The sequence below is a fragment of the Hemicordylus capensis genome, chromosome 1 (genome assembly GCF_027244095.1).
Source record: "Hemicordylus capensis ecotype Gifberg chromosome 1, rHemCap1.1.pri, whole genome shotgun sequence".
NCBI classification, from domain to species: Eukaryota; Metazoa; Chordata; class Lepidosauria; order Squamata; family Cordylidae; genus Hemicordylus; species Hemicordylus capensis.
The window spans coordinates 333025071-333049284 of NC_069657.1; the positions used below are offsets into that span (position 1 = coordinate 333025071).

General features: G+C 43.3%; 1 protein-coding gene across 5 annotated transcripts in view; it reads right to left on the reverse strand.

Moving 5' to 3' along the window:
* Window positions 1-24214, reverse strand: part of CDK19 (cyclin dependent kinase 19) — a 185653-nt gene that overhangs the window by 32123 nt on the left and 129316 nt on the right. For all 5 annotated transcript variants that reach the window (XR_008317905.1, XM_053303258.1, XM_053303347.1 and 2 more), the window contains one exon: window positions 21598-21729. Coding sequence is in view for 4 of the 5 variants with exons in the window: in XM_053303258.1 (XP_053159233.1) it covers window positions 21598-21729 (132 nt within the window). In the remaining variant the exon portion in view is untranslated. The remainder of the gene's footprint in view (window positions 1-21597; window positions 21730-24214) is intronic.

Below are 24214 nucleotides of genomic sequence, written 5' to 3' on the forward strand. Positions count from 1 at the left end.
ATGACAGGCAGCCATCCATTGAAGGCAGGGATCCAATGAGGTTGCTGCACAACCCTAACAGCAGCCCTGATGGTGTAGCAATGGGGCTGCCACAGAATAACTTTAGCTGCTGCCCTTTCAAAGTCAGTGTAGCCAATGCTAGCTAACATCACATCTGGCACTGAATTCAAGTTTGAGTTATGTAAAAGAGTACTTTAATTTGTCCTGAATCTGTTACCAATTTCATTGAATAATTCACAGTTCTAGCATTCTGAGAGCAAAAGAAAACATCTCCCTAGACACTTTTGCCTCAACAGCCATAATTTTATAATTTCTATCATTTCTCCACTTCCAGCAATGGGGAAGTTCTGGCAGTGATCCACTGACATCCATTAGAAATGGGTTCTGCACCTGCACAGAAGCCTCTTGGTGTGGAGTGCCACAGCTTCTCGTTGTGTTTCTGCCCTATCCCAAGTGACCACGTGGCTGCTATTTAAGGCGGGAAGAATGGCAGCATTCCAGTTCCTGGATGACCACCGGAGCAGGCGACCATCCTTGCAGTAACAGACAAGTGAGTTCTAGAATGGAGACTTGAACTACTGCAGTGGGGAGGTCTGGGAGGGTCAAATCGATGTCCACCGATCACTACCAGATCATTAGTTATAGGTGAGCAACCTGTGTATCTGGAGCGTGATCCATTGAGCTCCATTAGAAATTGTTGTTTAGTTTGCTCATTCAGGTGGAAGGAGCAGTTGTCATTGCAACACCCTTTTAAGAACACCTCTCCCAAAATCAGCCTCCACTGTAGAGCACGTCAACAGCATAATGTCCAATAAAGGGCAACTCTGATTACCAGGTTGCAGCCTTGCAAATGTCCTTGAAGGATATGCCAGGCAGATGGGAAGCCAATGTTGCATAGGCCCTGGTAGAGTGTGCCCTAATGACTTTGGTAGGTCCACCTTTTGATGTTTATGTTAGAAGGATAAGCTCCAGCAGCCCTATGCCCCTATGTATGGAATGGATTTCACTAGATCTAAGTGGGGCTTCTTCCAGTTCACCTCTATTCCAAGGTCTCGTAGCAGGTGGAATAGATATTCTATCTGAGAAAGTAACTCTTTTCTGCTTCTTGAGGCCAGTAGCCTATCATCAAGATATGGGTGTATTGCCATGCCCTTGGTTCTGAGGTGCACAATAATTACTGCCATACACTTGGGGGGCGGGGGGCAGGTTCAGAGTCCAAACGGTAGAACTTTACATTGATAAATCAAGTTGATCACTGTGAATCTTACAAACTTTCTGTGTGTCTCCTGAATTCCAATGTGAAAATAAGCATACTTTAGGTCTAGAAAATAAGTATCCTTTAGGTCTTATTTCCAATGTGAAAATAAGCATCCTTTAGGCAGGGTCCTGCAATGCTGTCATACAATACTTCCTCACTCAGACAAACTTGTTTAGGTGTTTTAAATCCATTATTGGCCCAATTCCGCCTCCCCTCTTGGGGATTTGGAAGTAGCGGGAGTAGAAGCCCTCCCGCTTCTGTGCCCACCTTACAGGGGCTGTGGCCCCCTTTCCCAGCAGTTCTTCACCTCTTCTAGCATAGCAGGTGCTGCCTTCAAATAGCATACACCCTTGAAAAATGGTTTAGTCTTGAATTCTATGGCATAACCCACAGAAATTATTTTAAGTACCCAGCGATCTGATGTTATATGGTGCCATGCTGGGGCATGGCTTGCTAGCTGGATGTTGTTGGCAACTGATGGGGTTATCACTGGTGCCATCAAGATGGTCCCGGTAGGTGTTTGCAGTGTCATGCAGGGTGAAGGAGTCAATGTCAGGGTGTAAGGCGGGTGGACATATTTCTCAAAGATGTTGCTTCTGGCCCTCTGCCTGTTTATGGTGTTGACCTTGATTGCCTTTATTTTTAGCCTGGTAGTGGCACTTCTTGTAAGGCTGGTAGAGCCTTCTGTAGTCTCTCTAGTCTTGCTGCTTTTAGACCGGCTTGGGCTTGTTAAACCACCGGTGCTTTGATGTGTACGTCAAGGAAGAAGCTGCTGTAAAGGTCTTGGCCATAAATTTGGACTTTTGAGGCTTCTCCATTGTGGAGTCAGTCTGCTCTGAGAACAGGCCTTTTCCATCGAAGGGCAACCCCTCAATCTTGTCTTTCATATCCCATTTAATGGTGGCTGATCTAAGCCAAGCATGTATTCTCAATGTGATTGTGGATGCCATGGCTCTGGATTCAGATTCAGCCAGATGCTTGGCTGTACTTAATTGCTAATGCATCAGCACAGTCAGTTTTGCTAAGTCCTTTTGAATTGTGCCTTGAGCTCCTCCACGGACAAAGGATCCAGCTCTTGTTCAAAATTGTGCCAGAGAGAATGGTTATATTTTCCCATGCGGGCGGAGTAGTTAACAATCTTCCTTCCTTGTCTTATGAAGTTGTGTGTCCTTGAAGCAGTTGCGCAGTCTATCACGAGAGAGTTAGGGATAAGGTGTTTTACCAAGTATGTATTTTCGGATTCCTGAATTCTATAAAGACCTTCCAACCTTTTAGAAGTTGGAGTCGATGTGTGCACCACTTCCCAGGCACTTTGTGCCACTCTGGTAGCACCAGGAGGGCTACTGGCTGTGCTGTGACTTCGCCATAAAATTATAGACTGGGTTGTCTATTGTAGCTATCTGGGTCTTCAGATCTAGTCCACTCCAAGAGCCTCCACCATCTCTTTAATCTGAAGGTACACCTTCATTTCCTCAGTCGGGGGACACATGGGCAGGTGATGCAACATCTGGAGAAGGGTCATGTGCAGTCTCCAGATTCAACTTGAAATCAGATGACTCATGAGGGCTGTCAGATCTTATTGGTGGGGAATCTGGAATCGGATTCTGGTGAGGAGGTGATAGAGGAGGGGGAGAACCCAGCTTCAGGAGCTGAATCTGCGTCTCGGTAGACTTCACTTGTATAATCTTAGTTCGTGTTTGTTTTGAAGCTACTACTGGTTTAGCACTTCTGGCTGTAACAAGGGCAGCGTTTCGGTTGCCACCATGAGCCCCTGGTGGCGCAGTGGTAAAACTGCCGCCCTGTAACCAGAAGGTTACAAGTTCGATCCTGACCAGGGGCTCAAGGTTGACTCAGCCTTCCATCCTTCCGAGGTCGGTAAAATGAGTACCCAGAATGTTGGGGGCAATATGCTAAATCATTGTAAACCGCTTAGAGAGCTCCGGCTATAAAGCGGTATATAAATGTAAGTGCTACTGCTACTACTGCTACTACTGCAGTAGTCATCTTTTCAGTTTGTGTGGCTGAAGAAATCCCTAACAGCTAGGGAAGTGGTTGACCTATCCCTGGTATACGCAGCAGGCAGGGTATTCTATTTCTCAAAAAAATGCTGGCTTCCATGGTCTATCTTCCTGATAGTTATAAACGAAGCCTGGAGAATCCTGGCCTATTCCACTCAGAGGAGCACTTGATACAGAGCGACGTGAGAAACCTCATGTGTGCCAGCTCGCTGTAGTCACCATTTGTGTAGCTGTTAGGGCACAGCAGACTGGCATTTTCGCTCAAGAGGTCAACGGAAGCATTGAGATTTGAGTAATAGCAGAAGTCTGTTGTTCACTGGTGTTGGGAAAACCCCTAAAGGTAGCAGCGGAAGGAGTGCTTGAATTAGAATCCAAGATTGCTAGTAAGGATTGTGCAATTGAGGGATCCAGAGTCCCATCATCATCCTCAATCATCATCATCAACCTCAAACACTATCAGCTCCTGGCATCTAGGGGTGACACGTCTGGAGTCCATCAAAACTGGGTTATTCAATGTGGAAGTCACATCCAGCATCACCAGCGTCGAAGGGGAATGGATTGGGGTTGTAGCTGGTGATATCGAAGCTATTTTTGATCTGATGTTGGTTTTGGCGTCAACCCAGGAACTCCTGTTGATGGTCTAGGCAAGACGGGTGGTGGAGCTTATGTTATTGAAGGCTTTGGTCTCGAAGGTCTTGACATCATATGAAGCAGTACAGGTGTCTACTCCATCGCTGTCAGCAATGAAATTTTCTGGTGGAGCATCAGTATCGAAGGACATCTCAATCTTGGTGGTCGGTATGATGTTGAAGAGAATATTGGACATCCAAGATCAACCCCGGTGATCCTGGGGTTGAAGGTCTCAACAAAGAAGTGATGATCACATCTTGGAGATCTGACAGAGAGGGAGTCTGCTCCAGTTTTTGAAGTCTTCTGCCTCTTTTTTTACAGGCTCATCAGATTCTCCCTCAGCCACTTTCTCTCTCGATTTTTTTTGTCGGAGCATGAGGCGGCTTGAAGGAGGGTGTCAAGGATTTAGAATGAGCATGGGCTTGAGGCAAGGGATTTAGAAGACGCAGTTGCCCCTTTAGCCAACGCTGAGCCTGGGTGGAGGGACCCAGGCATCATTGTACAAGGCCACACACAGAGTTCCCTGTTGCGCCTCATTTGCTTGAAAATACGCATTTTCAAGATGCATATCCTGCATGTTGAAGTATTATGCCCCTCCACAAGGCAAATCAAATGTAATTCGTGCCTGTCCTGAAAGGGCAATTTCGCCTTACATTCTGTGCAACGTTTGAACGTTTTACTATCTGTTTTTAGCTCTTTCTTTTGAGGGGAAGCCACAGCCATCATCAAAGTTCGTAGGTCAAAGTACCAGAAATTCAATCTGAAAACCTTTCTTTCTTTCAGAACTTGTTGCACCAAGAGGAACCAGAATAAGGAGCTCCAGGAATCGAGTGACCGATCGCTACAGTGGTCGAAAAGGAACTGGAACGCTGGCATTCTTCCCACCTTAAATAGTAGCCACGTGATCATGTGCTGCAAGGCAGAAATGCCACAAGCAGCTGTGGCACTCCACACAGAGGCTTCCGCACAGGTGCAGAACCCATGTCTAATGGAGCTCAACTGATCATGCTCGGGGTTTTCATTCTCAACAGAGCATGATAGTATGTCCCAAGAACTACATCACTTTTTAAAGTCTTATTTCCATCCACAGTAAGTCGGAGGAGGAATGTGATTCACAGTTTTCCAATTTATGGGGCTCTATGATATGCCCTCTTCAACACAAAGAGCAACACTATCTTCTGAGGAAACTGGCAGGAACTACCTGAAGATACTGCTGCCACAAGGCAACAACATCTGGGAACTTCTTAAAGAAATGGTTTCGAGAAAGCAATGATACTGAGCCTAATTTACCCCCACCCCACTCTGCATATGCCAGAAATTGGCCTGGCTGAAGTCTAGTCTCATCACTAAAGAATGGCTAAGTGGAAAAAACTAAAGCATCTGCAATAATATGGGACACAATTCAGAGTGCGTGTTGTTGTTTTTTAAAAAAGGAGTTGGAGTTAATTACATCATGAAGCATGTTCTGCAAGCAAACAGGGTCTCTAGGCTAGAGACACTGGGTAACCACCACCATTTTGCGGGTGCAACATGTCGGCCTTTCTCATCCTTTTTCCACAGAGCCTATCATGAACTTCCCTAAAGGCTGTGACTGAGGAGTAGGGTATTTTCAGCAGCAGCATGGGATGTGGCTCAGGAGGCTGCATGGGAAAGGGGAATCCTGGAAACTGTGAGCAGAGAGGTGCCTCCACTAGCAGTTCTCCTTACAGTTTCCAGGATTCCCCCTTTCCGTACAATGGGACTCCGTACAATGGGACTCCATTGCTGCTGCTGAAGGTCACCTGACTCTTGGCCACAGTTTTTCGGGAAGCTCAGAGTAGGTTCAGTAGAGAGGTGTAGGAGGGAAAAGTGCCTTTTTCTGGTGCTCAATGTGCCTGTGATCTGTAGATGCTACCCCTTATACTGACTCTTTGGCTATGCACTTTGTGGCCAGTTTTAATAACCACCTAGCAATGTATCATTAGGGAATGAAAGTAGCTATATTAAATGTTGAACTTCTGCAAAACAGGACTACTGAGGTGCGATTCAAACAGTTGGTCTATGGACTTTAAAAGGAAGTTCAATTAAATTGGAAATCAGTTTTATGTTGTCATTATGTTCTGTCAGTAATGTAGACAATTGCTCTATGTTACAGAACAGCAATAACAAATATTACTGAAGACCCTTTATTCTAAGTCTTCCAATGAAGTGCTATTAGTATCTTTTTCGGGACCATAAAAAGACATTTTTTAAAATAAAATAAAAGAACTTTATTTAATAGAAACACTCTTTTAAAAAATGATAGCAGCACTACTCTTAACTTACTAGCCATGGCTTGCATCAACCACTGCCACTACTTGTATATTTTTAGAGGGTTAATTCTTTTATGGAAACTCGAGAGAGATACATTTCCTAGAAACAGCCACAACCAGATGCCTATTTGTGCAACACTTAACACAGCAATAGGGCTGATAGAGAATGTTAAGTTCACAGTTATTTGTCAGCTTGCACTCTCAACTGATCAGCATTTTCAGAGCACTCATCTATCAGCTGTTTCCAAGTATTTCCTACATGCCCTGCATGAAATATCTGTCACAGGCAAAAGATAATGAACACAGGCTTTCCCCCCACCAAGTACTGAAATTAGTTATGTTAAATTATTCCAGAATCTCCCACAGAGTACATACAGACAAGTTTAGAGGAAAGTTAATGTTCAACAGGAAGCAAAGAAAACTCAAGGTACTGTGCAACAATTAGTTGTTCACAGTAATGGGATAATATTACAAAGAATTGTGGATAGCCTGGGCCCAACCCAACCCGAGTTAGGTACTTTAGAATTCCTTTAATTTCAATTGGATAGTACATGTTTACAACTCTTCCACTAAACTCAATGAGACCTCAGTACTAAGCTGGGGTTTTTTAATGGCTGGATTTTGCCCTTAATATATAAAGGGCATTTGATTTTGATCCTGGGCTGCATGCACACAACTGTATACAGCCAGTAGAGTTATTTTGCAAAGACAAGCACTGACATTTTATCTGTGGATCTATTATACAATTCTTCATATTCAAAGTGGAGAATAGTACTTTTTCAGTTAAAGAAACAGTATGCAAAATAAGGAAGAGCTTGAACAACTATTTAAATGCAGCAATCTACCGGCTAGGTCTGCTGAATTAAACATATTATAGTAAGGGGCCTCCCTCAGTGTTTACTGAATATATTGTTACTCTCTCTTAGTATTTTTTTTTAAAGCCACTGGAACCATTCATCTTATAGAGCACAGTAGCACATTCATGGCCCATGTCTGAAAGAACTGCCTGGCCGCAAGTGTTTTATCAGCACCAGGGTGGTCAAGCAAGGTAGGCAGAGAGATCATTGATCTTTTGGGTCCCACTGACTTTGATGTTCCAATGTCAAAAAAGACGTAGGCAGCCATGGAATCATATGGGGGTACTGGGGAGACCTTAGGATTTAAATTCTAATTTAGAGAACAACTTTTATTTAATGTAAACTTCATAAAAACTAATGGCGCGGCGGGGAAATGATTTGATTAGCAAGCCAGAAGTTGCCAAATCCAAGGCTTATGGAATCCCTACTGGTATGTTTCCCAGACTATGGGAAACACCTATATTGGGCAGAAGCGATATAGGAAGATGATGAAAGGCATCATCTCATACTGCGTGGGAGATGGCAATGGTAAACCCCTCCTGTTTTCTACCAAAGACAACCACAGGGCTCTGTGGTCGCCAGGAGTCGATACCGACTCGACGGCACATTTTTCTTTACATAAAAACTGCCTACAGGCCATGAGCTTTTGAATGACACCTTGTTGTTCCAATACATTCAAGAGATCCAGAGCTTCATAATGATCAGTTACTGGCTAGAAATAACATTTGCCACACGTTATCAGATATTGTACCTCCCTGCCCCCACCAGCATGCTGAACTCCAAAATAAAGAACTGCTTATTAACGCACACATTATTACTAAATGATATAAACTCTCTTATGAGAGTTGTGTTAATTTAGGTTAATGTTGCATTTATTATAAAGAGATTTCAAGCTGTAGCTTGAGAGTTGCATTATACCACAGAAAGAATATGCCTGTAATTCTTCAGTTGCAAAGGTGATTCTCAGTTATATGATTATCTCATTAACTTTTTCTTAAAGTGTTCATAATGCTAGAGACAAGTCTGGACACAGGAGGCACATGAACACTTGTTATTTCAATGGCTGCAGATTTGTCCTTGAATCTTCACACAACTATCCTGTGTATTTGTCTGATTATGGCTTTCTCCGGTTTTTCTCTGAACCATACCTTTCCACACTTTCTTTGATTTCTTTTTACATACATGGAATACCCTCTTCATCCCTGGGTACCAATCACCATCCCAGGCTTTCTTTATCCCTCCCATTCAACTTTTTTTATTTTAAGAAAAGTGGTTTTCCATTTATTATGCACAGTCCACAAGCATTTTTGTGTGCTTTGTTAAAGAGATATCCATTTTCTGAACAACTGAGAAGTTTTATTTCATATCTGGAAAAAGGTGGTACGTTTCCAACAAATAACACCTTTGTAGGCACAGCTTCAGTTGTAGTTGTGTGTTAATGGTGCTTTCTAGCTGGAGTTTTGTCACTGAAAACACTACAGTTCTTCCTTCCAACTTAACTACTGTCCTCTGCTTGTTGAAAACACTAGTATTCTGGAAATTTCTTACTTTTTAAAAACTAGTTTACAGATTCTGAACTCCACCCAGATGAACTACGCTCAAGTGTCTACCTTGGTATTTTATCTAAGGATGTGCATTTCAGTGACGAAGTACCTAGCTAGCCAGTGTTTGGATGGGCTTTAGGGAGGCTTATTATTTAGAGAGTTAACTGCAAATTTTGAAACACTGTTCCACCCAATTCTCCATTTCCTTTTGAATTCTGTTCGGTTCATATAGCCGAACACTTGAATATGCTACCACCTGCAGTGCATATCTCATGGCATTTGAACAAAGAGAAGGGCTGACATATATTAGCAAGACTATCGTTGACTAAAGGGAACAACCCACTTATTGTACTCAGCATTACAATGGTACAGGCAAAATAATGTGCTACTGTAACAAAGGCCACTACTTTGCATGTGTATTTTTATTTATTTATTTAATTTAATTATATACCACCCTTCCCCAAGTGGCCCAGGGAGGTTTACATTAAAACCAGAAATACACAACAATTAAAATCAGGAAACAATTAAAAGTGGATTAAAATTACAATTAAAACTAAATATCATTAAAGGCTAGGGTAAATGGATGGATCTTTAAGGCCCTCCTGAAGGCCTCCAGGGAAGATAATCCTCTTATATCTATGGGGAGAGCATTCCACAACCTAGGCATGTCAATAGAGAAAGCCCTATCTCAGGTCGCCACCAGATGAACTGGTGGCACCCGAAGACAGACCCCTCCTGATGATCTCAATGAGCAGTGGGGATCTTGTAAAAAAGGCACTCTCTAAGGCACCCCGGACCTAAGCCATTCAGGGCTTTAAAGCCAACAACCAGCACTTTGTTCTTTGCCCAGAAACATATCAGTAGCCAGTGCAACTGTTTAAGAACAGGCATAATATGGTCTCTCCGAGATACCCCAGAAACCAACCTGGCCACAGCATTTTGCACTAACTGGAAGTTTCTGAACTATGGACAAAGGCAGCCCTACATAGAGCACATTGCAGAAGTCCAGCCTGGAGCTTACCAGCTGGTGCACCACTGTTTTCAGGTCATTCTCCTCAAGGAACGGGCAGAGTTGTTGGATCAATCAAAGCTGGTAAAAAGCGCACTTGGCCACAGCCTCAACCTGAGGCAGTAGGGTGAGACCCGGGTGCAAGAGCACTCCCAAGCTACGTACCTGTTCCTTCTGGATGAGTGTAACCTCGTACAGAACAGGAAATTCTATCCCATCTTGAAGATTACGACCCCCAATAATGAGCACCTCCATCTTGCTTGGATTCAGCTTCAATTTATTCTCCTTCATCCAGCCCATTATTGCCCATAGCCAGGCATTTAAAGGGCAAACGCCATTTATGGTCAATGGTATCGAAAGCCACTGAGAGATCCAAAAGAAACAGCAGAGTCATACTCCCTCTGTCAATTCCCTGGTCAAGGTCATCTATCAGGCCAAGCAAGGCCATCTCAACCCCATAGCCCACCATAAAACCAGTTTGAAGTGAGTCTAGATAATTGTTTCCTCCAAGACTGCTTGGAGCTGGTCAGCCACCACCCTCTCGATCATCTTACCCAATCATGGGAGGCTCGAGACTGGTCTATAATTATCTATCACAGGGGATCCAGAGTTGGCTTCTTAAGAAGGGGTCCAACCGCTGCCTCCTTCAAACAAGGTGGCATGCTGTCTTCCTTCAATGAGGTATTATCAACTAGGCCATCTCCAACAACCTCCCTGCAAGATGAAATCAGCCATGTTGGACAAAGATCCAAATAATAGGTCATAGGCCATACAGCTCCAAGCAGCTTGTCTTCATCTTCAGGAGTCCCAAACTGAAACTGATCTAATCTAATCTTGCAAGAGGGATTGCTGGACACCTCCCTAACTGGTCCTGCAGAAATACTGGGAGTCCGGATCAGCCTGAATGCGAGAGGTATCATCTACAAAGGACTCACTGAATGTGTCACAGTGAGACATTGTATCTGGAAACAGATTTGAAACAGAAGGGGCTTGAGACAGAAGGGGCCTCTAACCATCTGGAACAGCTCTGCTGGATGAGAACTTGAAGGTGCAATATACACAGAATAAAATCACTTCCTTGCTGCATGTATTGCCACAGCATAGGCCTACAAATGGGCTCTATGCTGTTTCTTGAATTCAAAATGAGACCTCCATTTGCACTCTTTACCACTTCAGCTCCTGTAGTTCTTCCATATACCATAGAGCTCATTTTGAAGCAGGTCAGATTGGACACTTGGGAGCGATCGTGTCTACTGTCCTGGTAAGTTCCCTGTTCCATATATCTACCAGGGCATCAACAGAATCACTGGCAGAACCAACTTGAAAACCCTCCAAGGCCCTTTGGAATCCTATTGGATCCAACAGACTTCTCGGTGGACCATTCTAATAGGTCCACCACCCCTTAAGGGGTCAGACGTGATGTAGCAGATTAACAGCCTTTGTCTCAGAGCAAGCTCACGTGAGGAAAAGAAATGCTGAATCATTCCTCCTGAGTTACCTGGCTAGGCTTCTCCAAAAACTATTTTGTATTATTGGTAGGTTCAAAATGCTGCCCCCACCAACCCTTTTGTCTACAAAGCTTGAACCTCCCTGGGCTTGGGGTGGAATCCCAGGGCAAACTCTCTTTATTTTGTTATTGGATAAGTACAATCTTTTGTTATTGGATAAGTACAATCTTCCGCGTGCAAGTCTACACATGGCGAGAAAACTGATAGCTGCTGAAAGCTTGAGGACATGTTAGCAACAGAGAAATTCCCTTTTGGCCCCCACTTTTTCCTGAATTAAAGAACAATTCTGAGAGGCTTCTAAAAAAAATAAATTAAAAAACCCAGTTTTATTCAATTACTACAGACTGCGGCCACCTGAGGCTTTCTCAGCTTTTAGGTAGTTAAGAATATTACCTAATACTAACCCTAGTTAGTAGGGTTACAAAAATAGGTTGCCTAAGGCACGCTTAAACGTTTATAGAGTCTTTTGCAACACTCAAGGTAGGGTGGGCGTAGGCTAGTGTTGCTTATTTTAATTACGTTACAGGTAAACAATAATAGAACAGTATCAGGAATATGCAAAAGCACACCCCCCAAAGAAATACAATTTCCCTATCGCAAGGTCTAACTAAACAAACTTTTCACTAGACTAAACTTCCATTTTCCTTGAACACACCAAACTCCTGATAATTCAAGCTCCCTGCCCTCCTGTCTTTCAAGGATCTGCAGAGTTATTCTCCTGTAGCCACCCTCCATGGCCACAAGTGCACCTCCAGCCTAGCTTCTTCTCCACCTGGTGTGCTGATTGGCTGAACCCTGGAGTTCACCAGCCTATCAGTCAAGACAAGGGTTCCCTTCCAGTTAACTCTTTAGTGAGAGGGGAGGCTGATCACTACACATGACTTAGACACCAACCTTAGCCAGGAAGTGATTGGTCCATGACAATGGGGAAACTACATGAGACCCTACCCATGGAACACCCCCCTGATCCAAGCAAAAGACCAAATCCAGCATGTGACTAGCAACATGTGTAGGTCCTAGGACTAATTGGGATAGGCCCATAGTTGTCTTTGTTGCTATGAACTCCTGAGTCCACCTGACAAGCCATTTTTAAAGAGAGAAAAGGGGCCCTTATACACAGGAACAGTGTACAAATGTGTGAGTCAAGATAATCAAAGTCTGTAAAAGTGTATGGCTCACTGAGGAAGACATATGTTGAAACGCGTCTGACCCATTGGAAATGACCCACTGAAAAGGGCTCTTACACTTGGAAAGGACTCCTTATTTCTTCTTGTTAAGGCATTCGGTCTTCATAAGGACTTTGGCACACTGTGAGCCAACTTTGACTATTCAGGGAACTTTTAAATATATTCCTTTATGTGATTTTGTATTGTATTGTTTGCACAGTAAAGTTTTTATGTATGATTTTAAATGTATGTAGTAGTTCTATGTAGAACTTGTAAATTATATTAATATATTATTATTTATTTACACAGTCAGACAGGTGTTATTGACTGGTTTGTTTTATCCAGACATCGAGTACTTCCCAAGGACCTGGGATGGCTGAATTTTATTATCAATGTTGTTGCTGTTATAGATATCGTCACAGAATATAGGCTGTTCCCAGTAAAGCTGCTTTTTGTAATTGGCTGATGGTGATTTCTGTGGCCCCTATGGTGTTGAGGTGCTCTTCAAGTTGTTTTGGAATTGCACCTAGGGGGCCAATTACCACTGGGATGATTTGGGTCGTCTTCTGCCACAGCCTTTCAATTTCAATTTGTAGCTCTTTGTATTTGGTGATTTTTTCTATTTCTTTTTCTTCTCTTCTTCTATCCCCTGGTATTGCTATGTCGATTATTTTGACTTGTTTTTCTTTCTTCTCAACTACAGTTATATCTGGTGCACTGTGTGGCAGATGTTTGTCTGTTTGTAGTCGGAAGTCCCATAATATTTTTGCATCTTCATTTTCTACCACTTTATGGTCCCACCAATTTTTGGCTACAGGTAGCTTGTATTTTTTGCAGATGTTCCAGTGTATCATCCTGCTACCTTGTCATGCCTTAGTTTGTAGTCAGTCTGTGCAATCTTTTTACAACAGCTGATTAGGTGGTCCACTGTTTCATCTGCTTCTTTACAGAGGCAGCACTTGCTGTTTGTTGTGGATTTTTCTACTTTTGCTCTTATTGCATTTGTTCTTAGTATCTGTTCTTGTGCAGCCAGTATTAAACCCTCTGTTTCTTTCTTCAAGTTGCCATTCTTAAGCCATTGCCAGGTCTTGGTGATGTCTGATTTCCCACTTATATTGTGCAAATATTGACCATGCAGTGGCTTATTTTTCCATTTTTCTGCTCGGTTCTTGACTTGTTCTTTCTTGTAGGCCTGTTTTGTTTCATTGGTGTTGAATAGTTTCTAGTTGTTGACCATTTGAAGTGCATCTTCTTCACTGTCCTTGATATATTCTTCAAGGCCTCTTTTCTCCTCCTCTACTGTTTGATGGACTTGCAGCATTCCTCTTCCACCTAAGCTGTGAGGGAGGTATAGCCTATCAACATCACTGCGGGGGTGCAGAGCATGATTGGTGGTCATTATATTTTCCTGGTCTTACGATCTAGTTTCTCTAGCTCTGCCTGGGTCCAGTCTATTATTCCTGCAGTGTACCTGATAACAGTTATAGCCCAGGTGTTTATGGCTTGTATGGTGTTCTCGCCATTGAGTTTGGACTTTAGGATTTTTCCAACTCTCCTGATGTATTCACTTCCAATTTTTCTTTTAACTTCAGTGTATGCAATGTTGTTATGATGATTTATTCATTCATTCATTCATTCATTCTCTTTCTATACCGCCCTTCCAAAAATGGCTCAGGGCGGTTTACACAGAGAAATAATAAATAAATAAGATGGATCCCTGTCCCCAAAGGGCTCACAATCTAAAAGAAACATAAGAGAGACACCAGCAACAGTCACTGCAGATACTGTGCTGGGGGTGAACAGGGCCAGTTACTCTCCCCCTACTAAATAAAGAGAATCACCATATTAAAAGGTGCCTCTTTGCCAAGTTAGCAGGGGTTAACTAATATCCATTTTAAGTTACATTCTGAATTTTTGGCAGCCTATTATTACACTAGTTTCTTGTTCTGGTCTTTTTTTTGGCGTCTACATTATTTTTTGGATCAGCAATACACCCTATTTTGTGTTGTGTTTACGCAGGGCTTAGCACCCAGAACCAGAGAAGCAACGGCTGCAGTATGTTCTGGACAGACGATCCCAAAGTGTGCTGTCAGCACCAGGGAAATCTGCTTGAAAGCAATTCAGCTTTTTCTAAGCATGGCTCCCCTCAGCACCTTCAAGGCCTCTGCAAAATGGTGCCACCCCTATGCGGTGGAATAAGCTGTCTATTTGTGGGCACACTTAAACTGTCACGCTGAAAACAATGAGAAGAACTGCTTCACAGCGATGCCGGGAGCACTTGGCAACAGTGAGAAGTTGCCTCCGTACAGTGTTTAAAGGGAAGATGCTGCCAAAGAATGTGAGGTGGTTCCATGGGGTGATAGTACATGTGCACTAACAGGGATGGGTGGATCAACATTTGACAGAGAACGGATTTAGATCTGTCTGGTTGGAATCACACCCACCCCTCTGGAGATGCCAAATGCTGATACCAGATGCGTTCAGGTGTCTCAGAATGCCATCCACAAGATCAGTCCTCTCCGAAAACCAGACTGACCCTGTAATCATCCCAGTAGGGATGATGAGCCAGTTGTAGGTCATGGCAGTGAGCTGCAATTGACCCTTTAAGAAGTTATTGCAGACAAATGTGTGGAGTGGATGTATTCTGGGTTGAAGGCACTCACCCCCATCAGACCATCGGAAGAAGCCAGACCTTTCTGTTCACATCCAGTAGATCAAAGAGGCGGGGGAGACAACCAATCCTGCCAATATAGACTGAGGGTTCAAGAAATGTTGCCTAACAAATGGGATGAGAGACTCCAAAGATAACAGCCTTTGGACAATATCTGAATCCACAGATTCAGAGAAAGAATTCAAAGATTTTGCCAGAGACTATTATGATGGGAACCCTGGGAAGTAGTCGAACAATGAAACCCTCATCTGTCAGTTCTAAGCCCAGAGGCTGCCCCTACCTGTTCCTCTGTAGATCAGCAGGTTTGTAAATAAAGCTGTTCGTATTACCTACTGTCTGTTTTCTAGCACTATATGCTTACTCTCTGTAAACCAAGTCATAGAAATATAAAAGGTTGCCTTATGTCCATCTAAGTGCATATTATGCATGCGGGTGTTTTAGCATCAGAAAAAGATGGTATTTCTTTTTAATACCATCTTTCCACTAAAAATACTCAAAAACTGTGTACAATTTAAAACAGCTTAAAACAGAAAAGAACATAATATAGTAAAAACAGCAACAGTGTCAGCAGCAAATACAGGACAAAATCAGCTCAATCAATACCAGATCAGCAGCCATAAAAGGCCTGTCGGAAAAGAAACATTTTTAACTGGCAATGAAAAAGTGACAAGGCTTGACAAAAGGAATGACTTGCCAAATATTTGGGGAGAAGGAATTTCATAATCTAAATGTCACCACAGGTGACATACATACACAATATTTATTCGGTCATTTGACCAGCAGTTTTACAAATACAAACATTTCAAACATGAACTAAACATTAGAACGCGTTTTGCAGAGAATATAACAATATTTTGCCACAGTTCTAATTTTAACTTCATCGCATAAAGAAAATAAAAACCTCAATAAAACATCATCTGCTCTTCCATTAAGATTTATCAAGAGAGGAGAAAGTAACTTTCCTCTGGCTTCATCATAAAAACTACAATGTAAAAAAGCATGTGCTATTGTTTCAACACAGCCCATGTCACAAGGACAAACACGATTTGCCAAAGGAATTCCTGCATATCTGCCAAACAGGACTGCAGAAGGAAGAACATCTAACCTGGCCAGCGTCATGGCTCATTTATATTCAGGAATCTTAACTACCCAAAGATAGAAGGCTAGATTAAATCCACTCAGTTGATCACCCAAGAACAGTCTTTTGGGTATCTGGGAGATTTCATACTGCAGCTCAATATCCATTAGGCACTGAATAATTTGGGTACGAGCTCTGTCGTAACTGAGCTTCTGAATAACCTCTAATGAGTATCCACAGCGGGCCAGCTTATCAATGGCCTCAGTATTCCATCTGAATTTAAAGGAGTCTTGTTTTATGAAAGCAACCAAACCCTCCTGCAAAAAAGAAATTTTTAAGCAGTAAAGGATAACTCCTCTCCATAGGCATGTCTGGAGCCTAACCATTCCGACCTCTCTTCTCAGAGCCACCGTGGGGGCACATCTAGGAACAGCCAGTACAGCTCTTAAAAATTTAGACTGCAGTGCCTCCAACGGATCAAGGTTTTTAACTATGCCCAACTGAGCTCCATAAAAAAGTTGAGGCAAAACCTTTGCCAAGAATAGTTTAACCACGGCCGAGACATAGGATGTACCCTTAGTATAATAATAAGAGAGTATTGATTTAACTACTGGTTTGGCCTTTAAAACTGCTGAGTCGAGGTGAGGTTTGCGTGAACAGGAAGACTGAAATAATACTCCTAAACACCTAAAGGACTTAACCTGCTCTATCCTATGTGAGCTTATTGACCACCGGTGCCCTCTGGGCCGGTTTGCAAAAACCATAACTTTTGTCTTATGGTAACTGATCTCCAAATTCTCCTGAGCACAGTATTTATCTAACAAAAGGAGAGCACGCTTTAGGCCAATTGGTGTTAGCGAAAGAATTGCCATATCATCCGCGTATAGTAAAACGGAGACATGCCTAGTTGCGATCTTGGGAGGATGCATGGAAGGAGAGGAAATAAAAGAAACAATAGAAGTGATATAAAGGTTAAATAGCATAGGAGCCAGTATACATCCTTGATGGACCCCTCTTTCTGAAGGGATTGCAGCGGTCAGAGCCCCTCGGAAGTTGTAACGTACCTTTAGAGTGGAACCAGAATATAAAGTAAAAATTAACAAAAAGCAGTCTTTTCTCGATACCCATATCCCAAAGTCTTTTCCAGAGTCTTTCATGGGGGATAAGGTCGAACGCTGATTTTAAATCAACAAAGGCTGCGAACAGTCCTCTATGTGGCTTCGTTGAATATTTAGCCGACAGGAATTGAAGAACCAGGGCATGATCCAGAGTGGATCTTCCCTCTCTAAAGCCCACCTGCTCTAGAGCCAGGATATCGCTTTCCTCAAGCCAATCTATTAGTTTTAAGTACAGATGTTTAGCATATATTTTGTTAATTATGCTTAGCAAGCTGATTGGGCGATAGTTTTTTGGATCGCTCCTGAGTCCTTTTTACTAGATTGGAACCACTATAGCTACTTTCCACTTATTTGGTATTAACGCTGTTACATCTATAGCCGTGAAGAGAGAGGAAAGAAGCGGGACCCACCAGCTCATATTTGCTTTAAGAGCCTCTATAGTGATACTGTCAATTCCAGGGGCTTTCCCAGAGGGGAATGAATTAATCAGCCTCTCCACCGCTGCATGTGTTATGGGGGCCACGCTGGAGTATTGAGAGTCTGGAGTTGCTGTTCAAAGTCAGTGCTACCACTGGCTTTGATAGCTGGTTTTTGATACAGCGTGCAAAAGTGAGCTTCCCAGATTTCAACAGAAATACATGCTGGAAGACAAGGTGTTGACTTATTTAATGCAGGGGTCATCAATTTCCAAAACCTGATCTGATTTCTCTCCATAGCTGCCTCTATCAAGAGTTTCCAACCCTCTTTGACCGATTCTTCCTTCTTCCTCTTAATTAGTTGTTTATACTGAGCTTTCTTTTTTGCAACCTCCACTCTAGGAAAGCTACCAGGGTCAACAGTAAAGCTTCTCAAAGCTCCCACCAGTTCCTTTTTTGCTGCCCGACATTCTTTGTCATACCATCACTTGGATGGGAGTCAGATTGGGTGCATAGACTCCATATTAGAATTTGACATAGCCAAGAAAATACAATTCGCAAGTCAAGTCAAGTCAAGTCAAGTTTTATTTACGGTCCTAGACCAAACAATCCATGCATGCAAACAGCAGAACAATTTATCTCCTCACAGGAGACATAATCTAGGCTGCCACCTAGGCATGCAGAACCAACAGTGGGTCCAGAAGTATCCCCAAACTGCAGACCTCTCCCCTTCAGGGTGAGGTACAGGTCCAGAGCAGGTAGATTACCCCTAATCCAGACTGGCTGTCCTACTGAACAGTAGCACTTCCGCTTTGTCCAGATTCAATTTCAACTTTTTTGCCTACATGAGGGGAACTGGCCCTAGAGAGTCTGGCAGATGGCGGGGAAGGAACAGACTCAGAAAATGCATACATCTCCTCACCAGAAAGCGTCAGGGGCTAAAGGGAAGAAGGAGCAAACTCTCCCTGCCCCCTCTTCAGACTTAATGCCTCACAGGGCTTTGAGTGCCTTGAGCACGTGGCATTTTCATTTTACAGACACTAACTTCTGTCCTCCATTATGGGGGCTAGACAGCTGCCACTACAGTTAGTGGCAGCTCAAAGATTTTTTCTGCTAGAGACAAAAGTCAAGCCACCACTGGCCCTGCTCCAGGGGCGGAGCCATCATTGGACCAACGGGTTCAAAGAACCCAGGCCGGTGACCAATCAGGGGCCGCGAGAGCGGCCCCGACACACCCCCTGCGTCTGACCTCAGACGCAGGGGCAGTAGTTTAGCTCCCGAGCGGGGGCCGTGCGGCCCCTTTGGGAGCTAAACTAAGGCTGGTGCTGCATTTGCAGCACCAGCCAGGAGTAGCTCTTCCCTGCAAAGGCAGGGAAGAGTCGCTCCTGGCTACATGCTGCGAACACAGCGCCAGCCTAACTAGCTCCTGAAGGGGCCGCATGGCCCCTTTAGGAGCTAAGGCTGGTGCTGCCTTTGCAACGCAGCCCAGGAGCGACTCTTCCCTGTAGGGAAGAGCCGCTCCTGGGCTGCACTGTGAAGGCAGCCCCAGCCTTAGTTTAACTGCTGAAGGGGCCGTGCGGCCCCTTCAGCAGTTAAGCTTCAACTCCCGAACGGAGCCTCAAGGCTCCGTTCGGGAGCCAGACCACGGCCCCCGTGTCTGATGTCAGACGCGGGGGTGTGGCTATCCCCTGCGTCTGACGTCAGACGCGTGGGCATGGCTATCCCCTGCGTCTGTCGTCAGACGCGGGGGGGATTGGGGCTCCCGCCGCGGCCACACATGGGCCGCTGGCGGGCTGGCTACGCCCCTGCCGTGCTCCCTGATGCAAGCCCCACCCTCTTGCTATCTGCCCCCTTCCCTGTCACCCAGCTACTTTGATTCTGGCTGTACTGCTGTGCCTGTTTTAAGTGGTAAGTTAGTGGCACAGGCAGAGTTGGTGAAAATAGAGGTTTTAGCATGGAAGGAACAGCAGCCTCACTGCTGCCACTTTGCTAGCTCCAGTAACCCAATCACTCTCCTTCTCTCTCCACCCACCTCTTGTGCCTTCTATCAAAGCAGGGGAGGAGGGAGGTGAGAGAGAGAAAGTGATCATCAGGCTACTGAAGTTAGATAAGAAGAAGCTAGCTTCAGTAGCCCAACGATAGTTTTCACTCGCACTCTCCCACTCCATGCGTACTTTCCACTGATGGAGTTATGCAAGGCGAGGGCAAGATAGTGAGGGGAAAGTAATCATTGAGCTATTGGAGCTAGCAAAGAGATGGCTAGCTCCAGCAGCCCGAGGATCATGCTCGTTCACTCGCTTGCCCCCTGCCCACCACGCTTCCACCCTTCCACCCACAGACTTGTGCATTGTACTTTCCAAAGTGCAGTGCATAGGTTTGTGGGTGAAAGGCACAGGGATGGAGGGATGACAGTGAGAGAGCAAGTAATCATCTGGCTACTAGAGCTAGTGAAGAGTTGTCAGAGAGGCCACTGCTCCATGCTTAAAGCTCCATCCTCGCTGCCTCCACCTTGCCATTTAAAATGGGCACAGCAGTGCATCGAAATGCTAAAGCAGTCGGATGATGGTAAAGAGGGCAGACCTGGCGAAGGCGGTGAGGCTGGGATCCAGGTCAGGGGTGGAGTCAATACACTAGGGGAGGAAAACAAAGGGAAGGTGATAGGGAGGAGAAGAGGCGGGACAGCAATCCTGCACTAGCCACCCCATACTGCAAGTGCCTCCTGATGCTGCCACCTTACCTTGGCTCATGGACAAGTCATCTCTTACTGCAGCCTATTTGCTGGATGCTTCCTGGCATGAACAGAGGCAGCCAGAGGTACAACTAAGAAGTGGAAAGCAACAGTAAAAGGGGGGGGGATCTTCCTCTTTGCTCTGCCCTTTTTTCGCTTCGCAGAGCTATACTTGCTCAAAGAGTAATTACATACGCATGAGAAAGCTGCTGCAATCCTAAGTATCTCTTTTTACTGTAACAAAAACTAATTGAAAATAAAAATCGTTACGGTTGTAAGACAAGAAAGAAAATATTATCTGGGCTTAGAAATGGTATGAAGTCCTCCACATTATCATGTAGAAAGAGAAAAAAGTCCTGATTCCAGAGAAAAGAGAAGATTCTGGAGAAAAACAATCAGAACTGAGCATGTTTAGAATCCAATTAACATTTTCATTGATCATTCTGAATGTGAAATGTCCCAATGTATTTCCCTCCTTATTTTACCACATGTTTTAAATGTTTCCATATCTTTTAGCAATAGGGAGGAAAGGCAACCATCTTTCTCCACGTTTTTTTTTAGCCCCCGCCCCTTCAAACCTTCACATTTCGAGATAACCATGCTAATGCTTAATTCAGAGAAGAACATGACCTTTGAAAGCAGAACATTTAGGCTATTAAGGGATGCACTGTATGAAGCCAAAGTGTGGGGTGCTAAAAAGGGGAAAGTACGTGCCAGTGATGTAATGGATGCTGATAATGGTTCTGGAAGAATGTGAAGCAGCTCAGTCCATGGGATAAAACTGATTAAAAATACAAGGAATAGTTCCTCCTTCAGATACTTAACATTCTAAATCTACAGCAGTCCTGATGCAAGGTTCTTAGTCTGTTAAACAACTGGAGGCCCTGTTACCAGATTTGCTGATTGAATGAGAACATCCTGCCCTCTTCCTATACTTATGGAAGGCCCTTTGACAGAGGTAGCTTAAGGCACTGAATTTTTGGCATCGAAGATGCTTGGAAAAGACTAGAGAAAACAATGGCCATTTGATATACCCTGAATGAAGCAAGGATGGGCACAATGATGCTGAAATATCCCGTCAATTGTGCAGATAATTAATGCATGCCTTAATTGAAATCAGACATAAAGAAATACCTTTCATTTCTGAAATGTACTAAAGATTTGCAGTCATGTCATGAATTTGCCATTACCAGTAGAAAATGCACTGGCATTTTATGCAGTACTAGGCTGCAAAAAAACCTGACAGTTTTTAGATCTAGTAATTAAATTAAAAAGGTAAGACATTTTCTCAGACCTGCAACTTACCAATGGCCTTTGTGTAGTGCCTTGCACCAAGTAACAGTTCTGGGGCTCTGTACCAAAAAGTCACCACAACTGGATCCAGATCTGCCAGTGGCTTCAAAGGAGAATTGAATAACCGTGCAAAGCCCATATCAGCTGCAAATATAAACAATATTTTTATTATATCAAATGCAGGAATCCAAAAGCAAATTACAGTGCTCTGCCACTTCTCTTACTCCAACACCTGGCCCTCTAACCTGAGACTGAGTGGGCTCAGTGACACATTGCAGAGCCTGTACACAATCCTATTCTCTGTTGCAAACAGACCTATTCCAAAACACTCTTGAGGGCGTGACTTTGCCTGCCCTTGCTCCTGCATGTTGGCTAGATCTGTTCAAGCTGCCTCCAAGAGCCAGTGTACATGCACTAGCATCTGCTACTGGCTACCAGCATTACTGACAACACTGAATGCATTGCTTGCCACATAAACTACGTGGCTTCGCTCTAAGATCTCATCTGGATTCAGGAACTTTAAAATCAAAATACACTACTTTAAATACATCTATGTGTGGAACATATGCACTGGATTAGAATCACAGCAGGGAGTAGAAGGGCTTTGCCCCTGCTTCGGTTCTGATCTGAAGCATGCACCCCTGCTATTTACATTAGGAAAAATACTGTGGAGCATGTTGACAGCAGACTGTTATTTTGGGATCTGCCATGGTATTACAGATATATCGGCTGAAATTTTTGAGCAAAAGAACATCTAGAAAAGTATAAGTTGAACTCACAGAAAAGCTCACTTACAAACTCTGTGATCATATATAAAACCTTCAAACAACAGAGACCCCTTTGTTATTTTGAGCTGAATTAACTAATTGCATCACCATCACATGTATTTTTAAAATATGCCTAAATGCTCTAGTATCAGGCCATCAGAAATCATAGTTACTAGAAATCTAACTGGCACTACTGCATTAACACATACTTCAGTTAATCCCAATGGCATCCCAATGAGGTCACAATCTTGAATGGGTCTGGACAATAATACATTTAATATCAACAAAGAGTCCTATGGCCTCTTAAAGAATAACATGTTCTGCATGTAGGCTTTCCAGGGGCATCTGGTTGGCCACTGTAGGAAACACGATGCTGGACCTTTTGGCTGATCCAGCAGGGCTCTTCTTGCATTCATATGTGTATGGTGGCATGAGCTTTCAGAACGCAACTTCAGTAGAAGCCTGAAGTAGACTGAAGTGGCATGAAAAATGATAAGCATACATATATACAAGTATAGCGGTGTGTGTGTGTGTGGAGTTTCATACAACTAAAGAAAGAAAATGCAAATGTTGGAATACAGCATATGATCAGGACTATGAGCCGTCAATTAAGCAAATCAGGTGTGTCTTACACCCATCATTACCAGAGAGCTCTTAATCAGTTTTTCTATAGACCAATACAGCTATTCTCCTGAAATTAATAAAGACAACACCACAAATCTTGTTAAGATGAACTGCAACAAGTTTGAAAGTGTTGGAAATGTAACAAACATTTTCTCCTTGCTGTTTTTGAAAAAGTAAATGTAGGTGCCTGTTAGTTGGGCTAACTTAAAACACTTCTGCATCTTCTTTATTATCAGCAAAACAGTATTATAATGAACTATTTAAAAAACAACCATTTATGTCTTGCTGTGCTATGCTTCTGGCTGTTCATTCATAAACTAAATGACCTGTAACACTTTCTGCAGGCATCAGAACAATAATTTGTTGGGGCTGGTTGAAAGCCACATTTCATTTTTCTGTAAACATGAATGATGAATAGTGTAATTCACCTGTATAAAAGCTTCATACTAGTAAAGGGCTTAGAAATGTACTCCGCATAAACCACATTAGTAATGGAGCCTGGAAAACCAAACAGGTCAAGTCAAGTCTGAAATCTTATACTGCATTGTACTTATTATGATGAAACCTTGGATAGGCAGCATATGCATCAGCCTGAAAGAAGCGAACCAGAGATGGGTGACTTGTGAAGGCAAGAGACAGAGACAGAGACTTGAGCCCTATTCAAATATTGTGTTCCATGTATGTACAATCTGTGTACATACAGACAGGTGTGTATGCATGTGCAGTCATTCACACATGTACAGTAGTACACTTCCTATCTGCACCCTGCATTAAGGGGTACCCAATTCACTTTTTAAATCATTAGCATAAAAACATATACGCACAAACAGTGCACTATCTGAATAGGGGTAGAGTTGGAATGGAATGGAATGGAATCTCTTTATTTCAGTCATTGACCAGACAAAAATACAACACAATAGATAAGTAGTAACCTCCAGCAAATAATAATAATGATTCTGCCAGTACTTTCTTACAAAACACCATTTACAATATATAGTACAGTCGACACTTATGATTTTACCAATTGCTCCCCTACACAGCTTGCAATGTGACAACATTTTGCCACCGTGGTGGAAACATTAATAACACCATCAGACAAAAGGAGATATAAAAGGACACATAAAAGGCCGATCGGCCTACCTGGGAATCTTAACAAGATAGGTGACAAAAGTGCTAGCCGGATAACTCCATAAAATAAACAGTGAAGCAACATATGATCAATTGTCTCAACCGCTCCT